General features: G+C 36.8%; 2 protein-coding genes across 2 annotated transcripts in view; one reads left to right on the top strand and one right to left on the bottom strand.

Moving 5' to 3' along the window:
• LOC105395975 (elongation factor-like GTPase 1) overlaps positions 1 to 24,195 on the top strand; it is a 131,596-nt gene that overhangs the window by 91,878 nt on the left and 15,523 nt on the right. The window lies entirely within an intron of this gene.
• On the bottom strand, positions 4,754 to 20,890 carry LOC105395963 (protein giant-lens). The gene is made up of 4 exons (XM_011567951.3): positions 20,595 to 20,890; positions 7,041 to 7,165; positions 6,375 to 6,642; positions 4,754 to 6,188 (listed from the first exon to the last, which is right to left on the bottom strand). The coding sequence occupies exons 1-4, from the start codon at positions 20,784 to 20,786 to the stop codon at positions 5,940 to 5,942; spliced, it is 834 nt and encodes a 277-aa protein (XP_011566253.1). The 5' UTR covers positions 20,787 to 20,890; the 3' UTR covers positions 4,754 to 5,939.

The raw sequence follows: 24,195 nt of genomic DNA, 5'->3' as shown, positions 1-24,195 counted from the left end.
AAGATTATCTACAAAACAGATACGCAAGCATTTCTTCCGAGTTTCTTACTACTTTATAGTTCCATTCAGTTCTGTATCGGTAGAGAAAAGTTGACTTAAACAGTACTCCAACTTGAAGAATCCAAATTACAGAATATAGCTAAGATTTTTTTTATATAAAATTATGACTTAAGTTCTATGTCGCAATAGCTAAGACTAATGCAATGCGATAAAGCTGAAATGCCTCTATCCCGACTATTCCCGACACCGTATAAATTAAACAGCACTAATAAGTAATTAGTTTAAAAAATATTTTAGTATAATTATTACTTTTAGTTTCGATAAACTAGTAATTCTAGTAAAGGCAATATCTATATAATGGTAATAGAACTGGTTGGAACACTTTAATATTTTCATCATGATACACAAATAGGTGCAACCGGCATGCAAAATGCGATGCACGCAATGCCATTGATAAAAACCTTACAAGTTACTTACATAGATTTTATGAGCTATTTCAGTAAGAAAATAAAATTAAGATGACCCTAATAGTAGATTGCCTTTGCTTAGTTGCATTAGAACTATGCGCTTGGTGATAAAAGCATAATTCTTCGTGATTGAAGCTGTATTTGACCCCTAACAGAATATACAAGGTGTTAAACATATACTTGGGGTAGCAACCATAGCCGACATAGCTACGTGTAAACTTTCTTCAGAATCTATCAATAATTTTTCGATTAAAATCCAGTGAGCCTTTACGAGCGGTGTATATATAAACAAACAATATGTTTTTAAGTACCACACAGCTATTTTTGTTATTGTTGATAATATCGATCGTTGTGAATATATCTCTCAAGCTGTGACCATTTGTTAAACGTAACTGATGCTTTAGTTAAAGTTACATGTAACATTAACTCGCGAATATCCCATTGCTTGTCTACGCTGAAAGGAATTGACAAATGAAGTAAGAGCTTGATCCCGAGACCCACAGTTAGAAAGCCATACCCTTAATCACTTCGCTGTCACCGCCCTGCAATAATTTATATTAGACTTTATATAAATTATACTGGATTTAGCTTGTGAATTCGCTTACGTTATACTACTTTCTATTCGGTGAAATAAATGTTTCCAAAGGGGTTATTTTAATGGTGACCATAGCCAACAATCGTAGGGACGCCTATCGTATGCTAGACGAATAAACTTACACTGGTTACGACAGATGGGACTCGTTACTTAGTTATACACACAGAGTGTGATTCTTTACTTAGTTAAAATTATTTTAATGGTGTTATCACAACACTCAGGGCGTACTCTGAACCAATACCAGCACCTTCCATGCGAGTAAGATGTACTCTCGTTTAGCCTGAGTGGTTTTCAGTCACAAGCGGCTGCCATATACTGTTTGAACAGTCCAAATGGAGTGCGAACATTCCAAAATCCCCAGTTCAAAACGCCGTCCATTTCATGTGTAACATGCAAGATGCATCCATGTGATTAATCTACTAGCATAATGTCTGTATGGAGCGATCGGCAGTGATCGCCTTTATAGTTAGCTAGCCATGAGTTCCTTTCAATCTCTCTTAGAAACCTGTTATTGGCCTGATTTTAAGATTATTGAATATATAAAAACGTAGTGATGTTTCTTTCTTCCAATATACTTAAATGACAATATTGTGTGTGAACGAACTATTTAGATTTAAAACTGCTGCATAAGAAGTCTAGTGCATCGCTCCACAAAACGAGCTTTAGTAAGTTTCCGGAATCCAGACGTTCTGCAGGAAATCTAACTTAGAGCTAAGTTATAAACAGACGGATCATGTTCTCTTTGCCAGTTCATTTAGCGCAGAGATTAAAGTTTATGGCTTGAATAACACATTAACTACTAGTCGTGATCGTTTCTCATGATTCGATTTTATATCAACACTTACTAATTTATTTGAAATGAATAATTACACTTTCATGTGCTTCTTTCTAAGCTGAGTTTATTTGCTATGTTCTGATTAATGATTTCTATTTATACAATGTTTCGGCTATCAAAATTGTGTATGCAATAACATAGGTGAGGATAAATTTTTGTACATATTATTATCTGGATATATTAATAGATATATTTTGTTATAATCTAAATCTAAAACACAAAATATAACATTTAAAACTAATAAAATATATGCAATTAAACTGCTTAATATCGGTGCTGGCACACAACATCTACCGCGCCATTGCATTCCCATGGACCCATAGCGACCGCTCACTGCGACACAGTCCCAACTCATCTTCCCACCAGCCGACTTGCTACTTTATCTCAGTAAACCATGGATCACGAAGTGAGGGAATGACGTCTGTTAGATTGCCGGCTTAATTCACAAAAGTCGTGGTTCCATAACTGTTTTGATTGTTATGGCCAGAGACCTAGATACAAGGTTGCAATACCACTTAGACGTCATAAAGTGGTGTATAGCCGTAATGGGTTGGAGTTGGGGCTTGTGGTCATACGGTGATCGATATGGTGATTGTTTTAGGTCTCGAGATTCACTCGAGATTCACTCCATTTGGGATTATGGTTTGTGTGTTGTCTGAAAGCGGAGAACTGTAATAATATGGTAATGATAAGTAACTGTTTATTTGTAACAGTAGGATACCGGTATGACGGATTAAATGATAGCGGTGATCAAAAATGATGTTCTTATAGTATATTTTTATTTTTTTGCACGGACTCAAAACCTATTTAAAATACGTATTTATTAGAATTGTAAGGTATCGTGTGAGGCTACCGTATTCCTAAAAATCACCTATGAAATCACTGTTATTAAATACAGGACATTAAAAGTTTAAAAAGTCCGTGAAAAGAGCATTATAGCTATAGATACTCGAAGCTATTGTAGCGGTCACTCATGGTTCAAACATGTGAATTTAGTGTAAAAGATTCATTTAAACCAGTCCTTTGTTTTCTAATTGCCGTTTCTAATGTAATTAATACACTTTGTACAGAATACAAACGGACACACAATGAGTAAGGACCATTTATTGACAATTTGATCGAAGAAAGTAGGCGGAACGGTTGGATATTAAACACACTTTCTAGATTTCATCGAAATTACGAAAGATTTAATCCATGTACAAAAGTTTTAGTACCGATTATAATCAAAATATCAACAAACTATAATATTCTATTCTATTTTCTGTGGGGGTGTAAGTACCTGCACCTGGCTCTCTCGAGTGGAACCTTTGTCCATATCCCCAAGGTCTAAACTGCCTTCCTATGCTTGGACCATTTCCCACCACGCTGGTCCACTGCGGGCTGGTGGGTTCACTAGATGTGCTTAATCTACATATGCAGGTTCCCTCACGATGTTTTCCTTCACCGTAAGAGCGATGGTATAAATTGTACTTAAATTCAAAGAACTCATTGGTACATGTCAGCGCCGGGATTCGAACCCGCATCTCTGGCTTGAGAAGCGGGCGTTTACCCGACTGAGCTACCACCGCTCCCCGACTGAGCTACCACCGCTCTTACACACAACTATAATATTATTTAAGTACATTCAAATAAATAATTTAATTCAGATAGACACCTCCATTCTTAAAAAAATCAGAAATTTTATTATAACGAAAAACAAATTATGTTTCAAATCGTTGATCTATGACTGCATTTTAAAACCGTGCCGAATGGAGGAAGTTACTGCGAGCCTCATGTGTTTGATTAGGGATAAGAGGATTTTCACAAATAAATATAAATTAAGTTTCAATAAAATATCTAAGTATCTCAAAATGTTATATAATATTAACTATGTACCTGAAAATAAAACGATTTTATCTATTGTACCTAATAACTCCTGGTGTCTCCGCTTGCAGAGAAATCAATTTGTAATGTGTTTGTCGTCGCAAAAACGCGGGTAATGGCCGATATGTGTGATCCATTAGCCCAATTGACAGCTAAGAGCATTAACTGTTCATAATATCTAGATAAAGTTGCGGTTTTCTATTTATCACTTACCGTAGACGCGGCTCTGTGCGCTACGGATTGTAGGCCACAAGCGCTCCATATAAAAGACATCAACGGGCTAACGAAATATGAAAGTTCTGCCGTTTAGTTTTAATCTACCGAATAAAGTTTAACGTATCTTGCATGTTGTATCGCTGACAATAATTTTGTATCAAATTATAAGTATGTATGTAAGAACTAAAATACAAACTATTAAGTTTACTAGTTATTTTAATGATACTCAATACTCAATCTTTTATTGCATCCATAAGTATTGATTTTAGTCTTGTACATAAAGTAAAAATTATTGCTAATGTTTGGTTAGGGTTTATTTTGTATGCTTGTTTTTTTATGCAAAATGCATTACTTACAAGGTACTTTCATTGTAAACCAAAAAAAATATCCAGGTTGTAATTCTGATCAATTTTTGAACACCACGCCTTTACTTTTGCAAAACTCTGACTACTTACATACATTTGAAAAGTCTCGACTTCAAGCCCTTGACGTGAAACGCCACTCTCGGAAGACACGCCCTAAGCCCTCCTACAACTATACATACAACAGGATGGGACAGCTCTACTGTGCTCAGTGTGACACGGTGTTCAAGACGAAGTTCGGACTTGCCAGCCACATAAGAGCACATAACAGAGTGTAGCAAGAGTCGCTGTTGTCGGATACGACGAAGAGGACATCATCATCATCACTTACATATACCTATATTTTATATTTAAATAACTTATTTACCTTTCGGGATTAGAATTTTCTTATTTTCATTTAAAGTGTAGAGAAATGGCCAAAAAGAAACACAGTATTATCGAAACATTTATCAATTTTATTTTCAATAATTTAACTTATATTCAGCTTATAAACCTAAAACAAATAAGGAAGTCTTACCGAATCGAAGCTTTCACAAACATCAACATGCTTAAATATTTACAAAGATTACAGAAAACAGGTTCCTCTGTTAGGGATTTCAATGTAAACTTAACTATAATGTTTTAAAAAAACTAGCATTGTTGTTCGATAAATTCTCTTAAAGCGATCAAAAACACCATATTTCAGGAATGATACTACAAAAAAACACTAGCTAAAGTATCAAAATAACTCCACTTTTCCCTTTCATGATTTACAGAGATTTTACCATTAAAAATACTGTTGAGTTCAGTAACTCGTCAATGTTTAAACAATATTTAAAACAATAATAAACGCCTTCTATGACTGCAATGGAAGACAGCGCTACCTACATGAGTATGGCAAGTAAAAATATTAAAATATGAAAAAATATAATTAAAAAACTAAACCGTTTGGAATGAGTCCTTAACGCTAACAATAATTAATTTAATTTAATTATTTACATAATAACAGAAACAGTGCGAAATCTAAATCCATATTTATTATGTATTTACACTCATGGATATCACTACTTTTGTTGTACGTTATATTTTAAGACGAGTAAAAGAATAAAATTAATTTCCTTATTATTTTTCAGTCAAAGCAATACAAAACACTACAGTAACGCACTGTATCAGTTCTGTTTTATTTTTGTTTCGTGTCTTTGTACTAAACAGGTAGTAAGCAAAGCTAGATTTTTAGCATCGACTTAAAAGTAAAACTAAATTTGTTACTGTTACTATAGACATTTGCATTGAATACGACTTCATACGACATAAATCGAGACATATTAAATAAAATATTAAAACAAAACTAATCTTACAGACTAGTACATGTCAGTAAAATTAGTTTCATTAAGTACTGGTGTTAAACAAATCAATACACATTATCTACTAACCTAATTTAAATATCCCAATTATAATATTTTACACATTCAACACGCATACGATTTGTTTAACACCAATCAGTTTTTTAAATTCCAAAGCTATTCCATTTACAAAATAAAATTCTACAAGTTTTTAAAGACTGTCACTTTTATGAGTGGCCAGCGTTTTTGAATATCGAACCTCATTGGAGCGGGAGCTATTCAGTCTTTGTCGCCAACGAACCTATAGACGTCTGGGGGCGGTTCGGGCATGCAGTAGCCGTGGTAGGTGCGGATGTCCTCGGCGGCGTAGGTGACTCCAGCCAGCACTCCTGGCTCCGTGTGGTGTCGGGGACACGTGTGGTCGCGGGGACACTGGCAGACAGTACTCGCATTCACCTCGTCGATCTGCTCGTGACGTCTCCTCACGCTGAACAGCTTGCATGGCTCCTTTCGTGAGCACCGCAGCCTCTGTAATGAACGAGAAATAAAAATTATACATTTTGTTCCTAGGAAACTGTGCTAAAGAAAACATAAGTTTAGGACTTATAATTTTCAAGAAAATGAAAACTATTAACAAAAAACGTTTTTCTTGCGGCACCGCCATCTATCGGCTGCCAACTGAACTAACCAGTAAAACAAGTGAAAGCTACTCACACTGAGCGGCGAGCACGCGAACTGGTACTGGTTCCCCTGTTCTCCGCTAGGTGTCGTGTACGGGAGCTTCTTGAGTAAATACGTGACGGACATCTTTGGGCAATGACAGTTGACGATCTGCTGCGTGGCGTTACTGTCTGGTAAGGAGTAAAGGGTCCAAGCTGCGTCCTTGAAGTACCGGCATTTAGGCAGCCGTCGCACTGGCTCGCAGGTCTTGTAAAGAGTGGTTTTGTCTGCTAACGTGTGATTGTCGTCCGGCGATAGATTGCTGGAATGAGAGACAATATATGGAAATTAAAATACTGTCATATTAGGGTTAATTAAGTTTTTTTTTTCTTCAGTAGGTAAGTATAATATGTGTGGCATGACTAAATGTTGTTAAAATCTATTGATCTTTTCGCGATATGGCACTTTTAGTAGCTGACAGGTCAATGATTCCTATGATCCTACGATAGGACACGGTAAAGCAAGAAAAACAATATTACAGATAATAATATGTGAGGACATCTCACACACGGCCATCCGACCCCAAGCTAGACAGAGCCTGTAATATGCGTACAAAACAGCGAGCGTTTGTAAACTGACGACGCCGTATGTAAACGGCCAGATCTTACAAAATGCCTGCGACAGACACATAATATTAACACCCAAGATATAAAATCTCACCTAGAACACGGGCGGTGTCCGAGGCAGCGGCACTTCCTCTCGATCCAGGGCTGCGAGCTGTCGTACAGGTCCACCTTGCTGCACACCTGCCGCGCGCGGCACATCGGCAGATCCTCTTCTGATACCTGGGGTGAAGAGGAGAGATGCTTGTTAGATATAATGGAATTGGAATAAGACCTTAATATGCGAGCGAGTGATGAAAAGTTCCAGTGAGAAAACTACTAAATTACTCGTAAACGGAAAAGGCTAGCATAATGACGCCGTCTGTAATATTGAAGTATATATTTTACAGCACATCAGAATTTAACCAACTAAAAACGTAAATACTTTAATCAAATTCAAAATAAAATGTTTTAGAAAATTGGGGTGATTTGGTGTCGACATTTTGTAAGTGGAACTTTTTCATTGCACGTGAGTTTAGTAAGAATTAGAAGTCAAAACTGATTATGAATAAGGTTGTTTACGTCTTAGCTTAGGTGGTAATGCGTAGGTGGACACAGTAAGTTAAAAATAGTGTCGAGCAGTAGGCTGAATACAGAAAAAAATACTTTAAACAGCACAAAAAGTCCGTAGTAGGCAGCCTAATTTAAGGCAAGCGCAAAAAAGTATGGCGTCGCAAAAAATGTATCACAATCAAGTCATCGGCAGTCGCAATAAGCAAAAAGTCCGCAACCAACGCTAGCAAGGTGACGCGATTCGCCATGCCCGGAGCTCGGAACAACGACGTAGCCCACATGAGATATCATTCAAACTGCGAACATCTGTTTACGCTGCGTGGGAACCTTATTTTCAAATTAAATCGCACCTGCCATCGACACAGAAAAAACTACAATAAATATCACGGCATGGTCCAAGGAGGTTAAAACATAATGCTGGCTGCGTGGCTGTATAGGACACATGTGCGTTGCACCGGGTTTTGTTTTTTTGCACCAAAAAGGACATTCAGTCGCACTTCCGACCGGAAGGAGGTCGGCAACCTGCTGGCTTTTGGAAATAGTTTTTTTTTCTGTAATCCTCAATCACGGTTGACATGACTTGGAAATTGCGTTTTTGTAGTGTTATTTTTTACATTTCTTCAAATTAACGATAGCTTTGTCTTAATTCAGTCACACGAAAGAGTGTCGGCGTTATAAATATACCCTGGTGACGTAAGAAAAAAGTTAAAATAGGCTAACAATTGCCGTTTTTTAGTTTTAGGTCGTTATAAGCTTTGGAATCCTAAATAATGTTAATACTAATTCCTCACGCTAAGGCACCATTAGTTCTACATTTTAAATAAAAATAGATTACAACTTCCGTTACTAATATCCTTCTGAATGCTTTTAATAGGATTCTTGATTTCCCTTTTTCTTAGGTTTGCACGTTTATAATGTATACCTTTAACACAAATGGCACCAACTCATAAAATATATAAATAGATATAAACCTTTTCGTTAGAGAATTACTTGTGTTCCTTAATGTTCGATTTTTTAAAAATAACGGTAGCAAAACTACAAACATTTAACATTTTGCCAAATATACTAATGGCAGCCCTAACAGAGTGCAAAAAAACCTGTATGGTTGTATATTTTTTCTTGCTTGTTCCGGATATACTTCCTGTTTCTTGTGTATTTCTTACAAATTTGGCGGAAACCGCTTCGGACCGGATATAGGCCCTTTTGTCACTCAAATAAAAGGCACCATTGTATAGTAATTCCGCTCAGCGTAAACTCTATTGACTTTACTTCATAAGTGTGTTTTTTTAAAGGGTTCCTGTCTCTGTTACTGACAATAATTGTATGATTTATAGTTTGATGTGTTCCTAAATTATTGCATTATTTACCTAATAATGAGATGATGCATTGCAATTCATCTAAGTAAATCGCTATCGGTCGTCATAAAAAAAATGCATTCTTCGGTATATTTAATACTGCAGTTTCCTATATACTTATGCCACATTTATTCAAAATAAGATTACCACTCAATAAAGCTGAGATTCCTCACGCAAAAGAGCAAAAACTATGATGGCAGCATCGCGTGCTCCCCCAAATGTGTTCCGAAAAATAAACAAATAAGCTAAAAAAATAATCACAAATTGACCAAATAACAGATTGACTTAACACGCAAGAGTGGACCGGATGTCAAGATCTCGCCGGCAGTAGAGCCTCTTTAACTTTAATTTATAAATGAGCTTTCGTGCGCTCAAGACTTTTTTAATACTGTGTATTTGATTACTCGGTTAAACTGTTTAATGTTTTATCTAATCGTTAAGTGTATATTTATGTACCTAGGTCGATCTAAAGGGACCAAACCTTCATTGAAGTGAATTTCTAGCCAGTCAGTAAATAGTGATTAAAAATGAACAAAATAACATAACTATAAACTTATACGATTCACCAGCTAAGCATGAAAACTTAGACAAAAATCCAATCTGGACTGTTACGAGATCTAACATGTCCAAACCACAATCTTAAACAATAAGATCTCGCAACAATATCCTTCCAGTTCCAGACAAATTTATCCACTTCAAGCCGAGAGCAACCTAATCCACCCCCTTTCAGCTAAATCCCAGATCGCGGAAGGCTGTAGGGGCGCGGGCGGGTAGGGGGGTAGGGGGGGGGGGGGCATCCGGTCAGCGGACAGGTGGTGCCGCGCCCACTCTAATGAAACAATTTGTTTCCTGCGCCCGCGCACGTCGACCTTAAACAACCTTCCCGCGGACACTGGTGTTGGGAGAAGAGCGGTTATTGTTTTTATAGATTGGTGGAAAAATAAGGGAATGTGGTTTTAGCGATAAGACCGCCATTTGTTCACTGAAGTTATGTTTTATGGTGCGCAAATAAGGATTATTATGATTAAATAAATTTTTTTATCACACTAATACCCCGTGAGAAGTGTCTGAGTGAATCAACATGAGTGTGTGACTCTATTTCTCTTACAAGTAAATTGATTTGACTGGCAATAGGTGTTTAGGAAGGCGACAAAAACACATAAGGTGCTTTTTCTGCGAATCCACGGGAACATATTTATAAACAAAGCGAAACTTAGAAAAGCTCTTTAAAAGCTAGTAAGTAATAAGACGTAGGTCCATAAAATGAGTGCGTACTGGAAACTATGATGAGTGCATGATACTTCAACTCATCATCATTAACATCTATTTAGACTTCCACCTATTCTCTATTCCCAGCAGCCTTCAATGTGCATGTCCCTTTTTCTCTTAAGCTTCACATCTTCCATCTCCCTTTCATCCTTTGCCTTGCTTTATTAACGCCGGGACGTGAAAATTGTAGGTGTATTTGTATTTATCTTTTCTCTATGTAGACCCACGGTAAATAGTGGTTATGTTTTAGGATCGTGTGATGGTCTTATTAGGACTACATCCTCTTACAGGTTTTTTTTTGTTTATAAAACATATTGACGGTATTGTGTATCGTATTTCTACAATATAAATCAGTAACTTACCCAACTACCCAATGGTCCAAGTATCATGTTTTGCAAAAACTTGCCGTATAAAATTACGTTAATATCGATAAAAAGCTCTCCCGAAATGAATTCATTTGGAATAATGTATTTATAATAATGGCAGGAAAACACAGATCAGCTACCTACACCTAACGTCAATTTGCGAACAAGCGTTTAATTAAATCTCCTTTTTACTCTATTTCGTTTTTGGCGGCAGCAGTTTGGTCTGGAACACAGTTTGTGCCCATCACATCCTTCGCTATCTGAACACCAAATGTTGAATCTTTTTCAACTTTATAGGCCCTATTTATAAATTGAAGATAATCTAATCTGACCGCAATATTCGACATCTGGAAATATACATATATATATATTGGCATATTTTGACGAATAGGAAAATTCAACTGATCCGCAGCTGTCAACAATAACGACTCATTTCATTCGCCTTAATCATTCCCATAAACCTAAAAGGATATTCCCATATTAAACCTTTACCTTAGGATGTGATGGGAATGCACTGACAAAAATAACGATAATTTTTAAACGTAGAACGCCTGGAGGCATCGGGGCTGCGCGCGCGCCGGATGCGGCGACCATCCAGCGACCGACGTTCGATATTTAAATGTGTCTCTCCTTTCAGAACGGCACTTTTCTACTAGACTGCTGCTTAAACTTGGCTTTTTTACATAAAGTGTCGTATCCAAGCTTTTGAATTCAAATACGCAATATGGCAAACATTTCAGTCTTGGTCCAGAAACCTCACTCATAATTTTTTGCCTTTCGTGTAACTGTTGGTAATTTATTTTTGGTACAGTCATAATTGTTCAATGTACCGTGTTCGCCACTATTAGAGGTACCAGTGTTACTAATGGCCAACTTTCCACTCAATTTATTTTGATAAAATTATTTAATTTATTAAAGCACACCCAAATTTAACCACACAGAACCCATCGTGGAAATATTAATTATTATAAAAAGCACATTACATTTTTTATGCTGAAACTTTAATCTTAATTTAAAAAGGAATGAGCTACCGGATAAATTATACAGTAATAATAATCTGAAAGTCGGACAGTAGCGTGGTATAAAGTAGATACAGTATTTTACAACATATATTTTCTTAAAAAATAAATTTTAGTAATTTTATGCTTACATTGTTTTTTCGAGTAAATGATAATATAGTCAGATACTACATGATTATGTTTGACATATTAGTTATGCTTGACTGCGATTTCTCAGTTGTGAAAAGGACAGTTAGTTTAGTACCTATAGAGCCTGCAAGGATATAATATAATCATTTCGGTCACTCGTTTATTATTCCGACTGTATCAGCATATCTGTAGTACATCGAGGAAAATAGCAACAACGAAACTGTAGCCCCACTATTGTTGCCCAGGTAGTGTTTAACAAATGACTAATCCAGATAATTGTAGCTGCCACCGGTTACGCGGTGGTTAATCATCGGCCTCCCATTCGCCGGTAGCCGATTCATTCAGCCCGAGGCAAGAGCTTCAGGAATTTAGGCAATTAACTCCCAACTCAGCTTTGTCTTAGCGAGTCTTAGTGAATGACTTGTACTGTCAGGTATTTATGGCCTTCCGCTCTCGACCACATTGTAGTGGTTTGAAGTTTTAGTTGTTTTGTGAGGAAAAGTTGGGTGAATTGCTAAATTATTTAAGTTATTTTCAATTGTGTTTTGGGAAGCTCGAACGCACGTTCCTTATACAATATTATACGAAAACTTACGGCGCATGCGGGGCAGTCAGACGCTAATGATTGACTGGTTAGTCTTGTCACCACGGTGACAAACCCTGTTTTTCACAGACACTCAAAGAAAAAGAGAAATTGTGCATTTATCTCTCCGTTTATCTGTGTAAGTATCGCATTCATGCATGACCCGTATATACCTACAAGCACTTGTAGCACATTATGAGAATGGCATGAATGGAAATGGATTAATGCATGATAACCTAGTACATATTTAGCACTGCGTTAGCATAACTGGTATAGTCTACTTGCCACAAACGGCTGTTTTCTATACTTATCTAGTCCTGTATATTGTACTACTATGGAATACTGAGCTGTGAAATGCACAAAATGTGTATACATAAGTACGTACATACAAATAGTTAAGTTCCCATTATTGGAATCGAAAAATTATCTGTCTGTCTCCATCTTTAATATAAGATTACGGGCGCCAAAACCTTGTGTTCTCAGCTTTCCTCCAATTTTACTCTTATAAGTCTTATGTTATGACGTATGAAACACAAAGGTAACAAAAAATTACTTACATGTGAATATGATGGAAGAGTTAAAAGTAAAAAATCTTTTTTTCCTTAGCCTTCACGACAGCTACAGTCTTGCGTCACAAGCATCAGACCATCCTATTGTCGGCTCATCCGGAGGGCCCTATTCACTCCACACGTGTCTCCGACAGAACCCTTTCATTGCAGCGGATGCGAGGAACCCTATTCTGCGATGTACACTCATTGTAGCTCACAAAAGCCTGTCTTCACGAACAAGGGACGCCTTCTTAACCTACAAATTGTATCTCAAGTGGGATGAGCTTAAAGCGCTGCTTCGGTTTTGTTTCCTGTTCTGGTTTTGAGTGGGTGACTTAGATAAATGCCGTAATTTTGTCGGGTGGGTTAGCGTTTTGTTGTGTTGCATAATTAAATGCTGTTTGAAAAGGTTTAAAAATGTTAAATTTAATGTGTGAAATAAAATAACTACTTAAACTTTTTTTACTTACGAATATACATTAGTCGTCCTGAAACGTTGTTCTAGGTAGACATTACGTATACAATAAAAATAATACCTATGATATAACTATACAACAATTGGCAATTTTTAAATATATTTTATATCTATCTCGTAAAGAAACCATCAATCATCGATCCCTGTAGAATATCGAATAAACAAACCTTATCTTTTTTTTTCTATAATATCCGATGTACTTAAACGAATTAGTTTTTACAGGGTTCTGTCTAAAATACGTCAAACCATTTTATGGCTTAAACATTCCTAACTTCTTCGTACAAATCAAATACTTATTAATTTATATTAATTTTACTCACCCGTATAGCAAATTTATATACCTCAAAATTTTCTCTTTTGTGCTGTTTATTTCAATGATGAAACCAATAAGTACAATATTTTTACATGCTTTTTTACACCTTCACCTAACCCACAGTAATCTGAGAAACTTGAACACCTACCTATCAAACTTGTACAGCAAGTACCTATACATTATACGGAACCCTCATCAAGCAATCTGGTTTTTTATACATAATCATTATTTATTTTATTTTGGTAGCGTAACACAGGTGTCCCTAAAGCCCGAACAAGTTCTAAAACTCTTCTTTATGATCGTATATTGTCATTTTACCTTTTTTGATTCGAGCTACTGATTTAAGTTGTGTTTTTTATTTTTTCTGTGGTTGAGCTTTGAGTAAGGGATTTTCGATTATTTTTATGGGATTTTCATCTTAGGTTTAGGATAGGATTTAATAGTACTTTTTATCCACCGAAGGATAAAATTGGAAATAAGGAATAGTAGGTATAAGGCCTACATAAACCACTGATGAGTACAGTTGTACAAAGGACAACCTTTCATTCCACGATGGTTTCCTAAGGCCCAGTTTCTAATTTGTGTAAGTCAACCTCAGCATGATCTGCTCAATGAAAGCTCAGCCAATCACAGCGCTGCATTTCTTAATTGACTCAAGATAAATTGAGCGTGCTCAATTGCTCATAGATGCGAATTGACGACCATGCATCAAATGTTTGGCCAAGTTCCCATGGGATCAAGAAAAACAGGATGACAAAGCAATAACTTTTACATTAGTATTCACTTAATAAACCCTTTAAATGATAATCAGACAGTATTTACTGTGAAAATGCAAATAATTATACTAATATTATTCTCCGATCGTAGTTAACTTTGTTTTATTCGTGGTTTGCATACAAATGTGGAACTATTTATATAAAGTAGGTGTATTTATCACAAGTTAAATCTATCTGTACCGGTTTTAAATTATTTATTGGCATTTGATTAAGTGAAACCGTTGACAACTTCCTACATACTTCAATAACTATGAATTTATCTTTAGTAACTTCGAACGCATAGAAAACCTTACACCTATTTAATGTAACTATAATTTCCCTCCTAATATTTCAATTCATTCAGGTTTCGTTCTGCGATAAAATATTACCTCTCCATAGAAACTTTAATGATCACGTAACTTTTTTAATTCACGCAAAAATAATCTCTCAGTTCGTGTATCGGCTTAGTATACCACCACTTTTGCAACCGTATAAACATATTTTCATATACCTATATACACGGTGTTGCTATATAGGTATATGTAAATATGTTTATACGAAACAAATAAAACACCCTCATATGGTTAGTGACATATCCTGTGCCCTGATGCACTTGAAGAAATTGAAAAATTGTGAACAATTTGTCTTGAGCTATTGGTTTCAAGTGTGAGGAGATTGGTTAAATCGACCCTTACATGGCCATGAAATCCATTTTAAATTTTACTGCGCACCATTGTACATAATCGTATAGTACATAAAGTGATAAATTGATAGCGATTCTGATAGCACCAGTTATATATTTTACCCTGTGAAAAAATAAAATTCCTTGTTTTAAATTCAGTTTTTAAAACTGATTTTCTTTAGTATATTATTATATTATATTGTAGTATCCTTAAGCTTGTCTTTTTCTTATGTATTATTACCTATAATTAAATAAATAAAATAAAAATAATTCCTTAGTCCAGGTTTTAGCCGCACAATTTTATTCTGTGTTTTAAATCCATGACTATTGGAAGCTGAACTCGTTTATGCCAGAAACGGCGATTGGGAAGTAGGTTCTTAGAACATGGAATTCGCATGAAGAGGGCGTGAAACAAGTTTTGGGAAAAACGCTTTCAAACGGAAGTTATTTATATTTTTCAATTGGCGGCGCTAGTTGAGCTTTCGTTAAACCTTAATTCGAATAATACCTAACCTGTACTCTCTGAAGGGCTAGTACGGGCGCATTTAAGACATGACAAAAGTTTTGCATCGCCCTCACTCACATCTCCTCTCATCGCGCAGCCTCAAGCGTGAGCGCGACGGAGAACTTTTGTCACGTCTTATTAGCGCCATGTGCTACAGGGCCAGGTAATGTTATTTTATGAAGAAATTTAATCGCAGTGGATGTTTGTTCTTGCGGCTGAGTAACGGGAGCCTGGCTGAGGCACGGGCGAAACCGCAGCATCACGCATGTATGGACAACTCTTTTTTTATCATCTGAATAACCCAAGGTTGGGCACCGGTGTCCCTTTCTCTGTATTGGTTGATGTGGTTTTATGTAATCATTGTGTACTGTAGGAACTTTTGTTATGATTTCATACTACTACTGCTACTAAATATATTATGTAGTCAAATAAATTAATGCAACAGAGCCTTCAAACACGATCGAAATTTTGAACTCCCAGCGTTGTGTTTTATTTGTCAGATTTGATCAAGAAAAACACAACGTGAAGGTATATATATATATATATATATAGGGTGTTTCAGTAATGGACGTGTGATTGATGATGTGAAGGTTTGATGCTATTTTATATAACAAATTGTACCTACCTTCCTTCCAGACGATCATTTATCTTCATTATGGTATTTTGTTACGAAGCTTTCTAACTAATTTTTTCGCACAAAATGTGTGTATTGGCACGGAAAATGGTCCAAAATTATATTGGTAATGGGCCATATACATATTATTATGTATGTAAGTAGGTACATAGGTAATTTAAAGGAAATTATGAAGTTGCGTAAATAAATAAGTCTATGTCTGTTCTATAATACAAGCTGTAGGTATTTTTAAAAGCTTTCAACATACATAATTTCACTCACACATATTGCATACATAATATGACCATGACTGTAAGTTGATTTAACCAAATTAAGGTAATCTATTAAGAATAACGATGAAACAACTTATTCGCAACCTAATCATTCATTTCCAACACATTCCAATTTCATTTACTCCAAATGTTTAAAATCATGTTTATAAAGAAAAAATCCATTAAATCCAATGACATATCACCCACGCCACAGCACCTCCGGACACCATAAAAATAACCATTCCAAAAACGTTTTTATCAGGTAACTCATTAAACCGCCTATGTCCATACATAAAATATATCCGCCAAACCTAAGCTCTTAATATGAATAAAAGTCGAGATAAAACTTAAATTCCATTCCTTAAAGAGACGAACGATCCAAAGACGGTTACCGTTACGAATGGGCTTAAGAAGTCGGTGACATAAAAAAGTTTCGTTTTTTTCCCTAAAGCTCGGCACACACTGGTCGCCGTCGTAAGTCATCGAAACTGTCGAGATAAAAATGAGTGAATGAGCACCTGCCACTACTGGAATTACGCAGCCCGACTCCTACACAGCGGCACACTTACCAATTCAAATCCCACCTTATTACTGAGGAATAAGGAATGTATTGCTACAATGCAGCCGATGGTGCCCCGCCGCGGTTTAATGATGAACTTAAATTTTTGTCCTCGTCATTCCATTTGAATTCGAAATTTGAAAATAGAGTGAGCGCACTGAATTGGCATTAAAAGATGGATTTTTTTTCTCCGCATGTTAGATTAATACGTCAAGTGACTTCATATTTATAAAATCAATATGAAGAAGGAAGCTTTCCATTTAAGAACTTAACATGCAGAAAAGTTAAAAGTTAAGCAATCGTGTAAAGCCACCGTATAGATTTTATTAATTTTAATATTTGTTTGAACTGAAGTCAATAATCTTCGTATCTTCATTAACGTGTTAGATTAGATCATCATAATAGTTAATAATGGGATACAGGATATTTAAGTTTGCTGAGTTATAGCATTCCTTTATCTGGTTTCAAGTCAATGTATGCGTAAGAAAAAATAAATTTATTGCTATTTTATTCATTATCTTAAAACCTAGCTAGTATACTATCCCCCTTATTCATAGAAAAGTTATAAGACGTTTTAGCTATTGTACTGTTTTGTCCCTTTTTGTCAAATAACAAATTGTATGTATTTTAAGTTATAAAATGACAATTCTTTATAAATTGATGTAAGTAATTATGTTTAACAAATTTCAATTAGGACTGCAAAAACATTTTGTCCAACTTTCAATTTTTTTTTAAATGTAGGTAGATACCTATTTGGAAGCTGCAAAGACTTTAAGACGGGTAACTGATCAATATTCGTTTTGTAGTAGGCAATACGTTTGTGGGTCGTGATGATGATGATGAATTTTACTATGTTAAGTTGTATGATTCATCGTATTTGGAATCTGGTAAACAACTTTTTTAATTCACTGGTGTTTTGTTAGTTTACTATCGCATTCAGTGTATAAAGGTTTTTGATCAATTAAATTCAAAACGTAATGAAGATTGGATGGTATAACTTTTTATAGTGAATTCAATTTTTTTATATTTATTTTCCGTACTCATAGTTCCGTACAAACTTACAAGGCGTTAACATAATATGTTGATGTTACCGTACATTACTATAAGTACAGGTGACTCCATAAATGTAAATATGAATAAAAAGCTAACTTTAAGAAACTTCAGAAGTCTTGCTTAAAACTAAAGTTATTTTCGCGAATTTCCAAAAGTTGTTGTGGATGACCCTCTGAGTCAACCACTTTCGGCTAACTATGCCACTTTTGCGACACGCTGCCGCTGTAGATTCGACTGTACAATTACTATGACAGACTGCTAGGTATAATTGTGCATATAGGAATCTATCGCGTGACAACAATTGATGAAGTGTAGTCACTCTTCATTGAAGATAATATTAATTGTCCTAATTGTAATTGTGAATGAACTCAGCCCGTTCTTAGAAATATAATGTATTATATAAATTAAAATCAACAGCTGACCACGCTCTCGTAACTCATGGTATGGGTACAAGGGACACGATAATATACTTTAACCCTCTGTTTAACAATTCTGGATAAAGATTATGTTTAAGGAAAATCATACCGAATCTCCGCAATAATGTTTTGACAGTGACATCTTTTATCACACAAGTTTTATTAAGACGAAACTTAATGAGTTGTCTTAATGGTAGGTATAGCACTGCATAGGTGCGTTGGTCACCAATTAAATATAATACTTCCCTTTATTTGGTTCCTGGGTTAGTAAGGCCAAGAATTTAGTATTTAAGGTCTCCTGGCATATCTGTAGTTGTGGACGAGTAGATGATAAGATGATGATGATTGTAAAACTTACGCGTACATTGGTACTAACAAAAATGTATATGACGAAAGAGAGCTCAAAGATACACCTATTTCTAACAGAGTATGAAAACTATTGTAAAACGTTATACATAATGCGTATATATATACCTAGCATATAATATATTGTATTCTGCCCGAGAGAAGATCTTCTCCGTAAATAAAAATGATGTATCTTTAATGAAATAAATAAATATGTGGGGGACATCTCACACACGGCCATCCGACCCCAAGCTAGGCAGAACCTGTGTTATGGGTGTCGGACAGCTGATATATCTACACAAATACATAGATAGATACATACATACATACATCCATCCTGACGTCCCTCAGCAGGGACAAAGGGCCTTGAGTAGATTTCTCCATCTGGCTCGATCTTGGGCAGCGGCTGCGAGATCCTCCCACTTCATTCCCACAACTTTTGCCTCATTCTCCACAGAACGTCGCCAGGTTGTTTTTGGGCGGCCCCGTTTACGTTTTCCGGTTGGCTGCCAGCTGAGCACTTGCTTCGACGGGAATTCTTCGGGTCTTCTGAGGGTATGCCCCAGCCACCTCCATTTTCTTGTGAGGATTTCCTGTTCGATGGGTTTCTGCTTCGTCAACCTCCACAGTTCCGCGTTCGAAATGGTTCGTGGCCAGTAAATCCGCAAAATTCGCCTTAGGCATTTGTTGATAAATACCTGTAGCTTGCTGGATAAGTCTTTCCGAACGAACCATGTTTCGCAACCGTATAGCAAGACTGACTTTACGTTAGACTCGAAAATCCTCACTTTTGTACGCCGGGTCATGACGTTAGAGCTCCACACCGGCTTTAACTGGGCAAAAGCACCTCTAGCTTTGTTTAGACGGGTTTCGATGTCCATCTCTGTTCCTCCTATTGGGTTCACTACGCCCCCGAGATAGGTGAATTTCTCAACCCGTTCGACATCTTCGCCATTAATTTGGAGCGGCTGGTTATCAAGGGAGTTAAGACGCATCTCCTTGGTTTTGCCTGTATTGATGCGAAGGCCCTCTTTCGCAGCTTCCGTGGCTAGGTCGTTTGTCTTGGACTAGATAGATAGATACTAAATATAAATATCAACACCCAAGACCCGAGTACAAATATCTGTTTTTAAACAAATATCTGCCCCAGCCGGGAATCGAACCCGGGACCTTCGGCTCAGTAGTCAGGGTCACTAACCACTACGCCATTCGGTCGTCGTTTAATGCTAGTTATCTGTTATTATTTATATACTTACGCCGGATATCTGACTGTCAATGCCTCAATTATTTTATCTATGGTTTTCCTTCACAACGTATAGGCGGGTACCTTCCTACATCTGTAGGTGTAGGATATACTGTATATAGTATATCTAGATTTTCCATTCATATACCCATCTAATACCTGCCTTTATACCTACAGTCATCTCAGTACAAATAAAACTAATAATGTCATTCAAGAATATAAAATGAAATACATTAATTTTGTGCAATATCTACCTAATCTAAATGCCATGATCAGCAGTTTGACTATATCCAATTGATCTACGTTCACTAGATTGGTACCTTAAAACAACCATCCTATAAGAATAGTGAAATTCCGAATGCTCTATAACTTGTAACTGTCCACGGAATTTACAAATAACACCGGGCTAGGCACTTTGTAACTTGGAAACTAGTCACGATTGTTAGTCACTGCCTGCTGGCAGGCATGACATAATTTATGCTGAAAACTTTTGTCTTGTAAAAGCTCACTCGGTGACAAAACTATTCGAATTAAAACACTCACATTATTCAAAGTGAAACATTCGCCGGTAGAAATTTAGTGAAATAAATCTAAGCTTACCCCAGTCTGATAGAGGACTTTTAAGCCTCCTTTGGGAGGGGCCGACGTCTTCCTGTGAGGCAGCAGCGGCAGTTTGTCTGGTCTCTTCACGTGAAGTTCTCCCGAAGGCCTGAAGGCTTCTAGCGGAGTTCTGATCACGGCCTTAGCTCCGCTCAGCAGCCAAGCGAACAAGAAAGGAGTGAGCACTTGCATTGTCACTGGCAGTTTAGAAATCTGTCTTTATTTTTTAATTTTCGAACGCGAAGGATTTGAATTTGTAACGTAGCGGTGTTGGCGCGCGGTGTGACGTGACGGGAGGCGGGCGCGGACTGGCTGGCGAGAAGCAGGTACGGGCCTACGCGGCTGGTATAAGCACCTCCTTGCGAGATCCAACGAGTTTGATACTTGCAAGTCGACCGATAGGTTTCTGAGAAAACTTTTTAAAATGTAAGGAAACTTTGTAATGATCGTGATAGTGTTATATGTGACAGTATAAATGTTGATGAGATTCTGAATAATGCCTTGGTAGTTTTGATTTGATTAGAGGTAGCGGTGGTGGGTGACTATGGTATGTAATTCCAATTTTGATTAGAAACTTGCGGTAGATTTTTTTTATTAAAACTTATAATTTTTCCCGTAATATTTACTATATTTTTATAATTAAAGTATCAAGACTGTATAGATATAGTGACGTTGACTTCCTACCGTCGATGTTTTTCTACACAATCTTGTTGCTCTGATATAAAGTTGCGTTCACAGTAACTATCTAAGTTACGTTTAAGTTATAACATTAATTTTAAAGATTTTCTTTTATTTTTTTAGTTTTTTCTTTCAGGAAGTGGGTCTTTAAATTAAATTATTTAAAAATTGGCTAATTAATCTCTAAATAATCATATCTCTAAGTAGGTACATCTCTGTTTGATAAGATCCTGCGGCGGTTAAACTATAAAATATTATTTTCTCACATTAAACAAACTCCATGGGAAATCTGAAGTTTTAGGAATTCATAATGGTATTCATCGGAAACACTTGAAACAGCTAGTTGTAAAAAACAATGACACTTTATGCCTTCTTCCTGTCAATGGCTCTTAAGAGCGCGCTACCGTTTGAACCACTGTCATTCAGCCACCTCCAAACGCAGGCAAAAGCCACCCCTATCACCGGGCACCAAAACCTCGTATTTTCAATTGTTTTAAAACATCAGACTATCGGACGTCAATTGAAAATTTCGTAGAACAGGATTACAAAACTTTACTACTCATTCATGTGAATTATAAAAGGCTCCATTGTCAGTGTAATACGACCTTATGAATGTTGTGTCTCTGTCGCTCCCATTCACTGGCCTCGCCGTCGCATCAATGGCGGACTTGCCAAGTTATTCTGATCAGCTGACGAGCCTCTATTACTTGGGAATAAAGAGTATATTCGCTTGGCTATGCGTGTTCCGTAAAGTTGGCTAAGTAAGACCGCTTCTTATGAATGAACGGCCATTCGTTGTAGTATACTATACATACCTGCTCGCAGGTTGCCTGTGAATTTACCTATAGATGTGATATGGAGTTACATAAATATTCTTATCTGCCTACGATTCTTACATACAGTAGGTTTACAGTGGACTTTATCAGTGATCGATCCAATTTGAGGTAAATATAAAAATAGTAATATTTTTATAAAATATTATAAAATATCATCATTATTCACATAAGTACTTTGATAATTTATTTATGACAATGTATTTCTTGTAATTATATTCACAATTCAGGCTCATGAGCCTGAATTGTGAATATAATATACCTAGATATATGAATGCACATATTCTTTGAGCTGTAGGTATTGCAAAAATCTGTGTAAGCAAGCACTCATATGAAACCTCTGTACAACGAACGGTTCATAAATTGTCTTCTAGGTAGGTCGTGTATTTTAATTACCTAGATGACTCAAAACAATTTTTTTCATAGTAAACTTTGTAACTATCTAGGTATGTATATTTGTACATTATAATGTATGTAATACAAGTAAATACTTAATAATGATTCTACATAAAGTACCTTCACGTTCGTTCTTATTTTAATTAACTTGTTAATATATAGCTTTTATAAGCTGAACGATTATTCAGGTCAACCTACCATGACTACTTTTATTAAGTGTGTAGGTATATTGTGAAATTAATTGAAATCGCACGCATTTCCATACCGGACTCTTTGGTCAGCACAGCACCCACATTGTTTATTTTTAAAGTCGCTAATTCAAAAACGAGCTGGCTGGAAAACCGTTTAAAATAAAAAGAAGCCGGTTACAGCCTCAACTGTTAAAAATGACCAGGTTGACAGGCGGCCACGGTGTCATTTGTCACTTTTGCTCTTGACAACGTGGTATAAGGTCGTCCCTTTCTTTCCGCTCGTGTCGTGCGAGTCTTCGTTAAATGTAGCAAGCGTGGTCAGAATGCCCTGCGTCCAGCCTCGGGCTAAACACGAACAGTAAGCGAGCTGAACACTCGCGTTTCGAGTTTCAAGTTATAGTCGAATTCATAGATACACTTTTGTACCCTTGTAAAACCAAGCCTCTAACTGAGTTAGCCCCATATCGGTTTAGCATGTCCTTATAGTGCGATGTAGTTGCGAAGGGTCCATATAACACGATTACCATCGACTTCCCTTTTAAACTGACTATTTTGTTTCGGTTTATACATATTTTATTTTTTCAGACCACCTAACATACAAAGATATTAACCCTTGGCCACTGAAGCCCTTCTATTATGCCTAGTACAAGTCTTCTCTTACCTTGACCTTAGGCGGGTTGCCGGTAGGGGCTGGATGAGGAAGGCCGAGGACCGTTGTGGCGCTCCTTGGGAAAGGGCCTATGTCTAGCAGTGGATGATTATATACAGGATGTTGCAAAAAGGGTGGGTGGCACCCTCTTTTGGCTTATATACCCTTTTTGCAACACCCTGTATTGGCGGATGATGAAGCCTACTCTCCCGAGCGTCCCCACTGGTCCGACACAAGCCTGGCGGTGGCTGGAACCGGACCGGCTCTTCCGCGGCGGATGCGCGCGCGCACAAAAACAGCGCATACCGCCCTATTGAGACTGCACGGAGTGTCGCCCCGCCCGCCGGACCCGCTAATAACTACAAGCAATGTCGGGGTTTAGTCGCGGGTACGGAATCAGACTCAGAAACCTAATCAGACTATTGTCTTTACTGAAGAATAGTTTTGGAGCATACAGCATATTGAGACTGTATACAGAGTGTCGGACCCCGCTTACGAAAACGTCGTCATTAAGCTAGCCTTTTCCGTTTGGTTAAGAAACCCTAATCGGCTGATTGTTTTTACTGAAGAATATTTTTAAAAGAGTTCAATGAAGTGGCACATTTATGTCGCTAATAATCGATCATAATAATTGTGCTGATACAGTCACAATGTCACTCCCAAGAAGCGTCCCGCACTCGTAAATTCATAATTAATGTCAAATCTAAAATCATGGGACCCTTTTTCCCAACTTTTCTAGTGACTTCGAAGGCTTGGCCGTAAAACAAAATAAATTAGTAACGAAGAAACTCTGATTCACGCTATCATTTTTCATCCAGAAATATGGCAAATAAAATGATAGAACAAAGGGTGTC

Source organism: Plutella xylostella, chromosome 21 (assembly GCF_932276165.1).
Source record: "Plutella xylostella chromosome 21, ilPluXylo3.1, whole genome shotgun sequence".
Lineage (NCBI taxonomy): Eukaryota > Metazoa > Arthropoda > Insecta > Lepidoptera > Plutellidae > Plutella > Plutella xylostella.
The sequence above is the reverse complement of the archived record's forward strand: the minus strand, read 5'-3'. Positions and strand labels throughout refer to the sequence as shown.

Excerpts from the sequence above, each read along its gene's own strand:
- LOC105395963 (XM_011567951.3), bottom strand. The coding sequence starts at position 20,786 with ATGCAAGTGCTCACTCCTTTCTTGTTCGCTTGGCTGCTGAGCGGAGCT. Across the intron at positions 7,166-20,594 it reads AAGTCCTCTATCAGACTGGG|GTATCAGAAGAGGATCTGCC; the intron begins GTAAGCTTAGAT and ends TCTTCACCCCAG. Across the intron at positions 6,189-6,374 it reads TCGCGTGCTCGCCGCTCAGT|AGGCTGCGGTGCTCACGAAA; the intron begins GTGAGTAGCTTT and ends CGTTCATTACAG.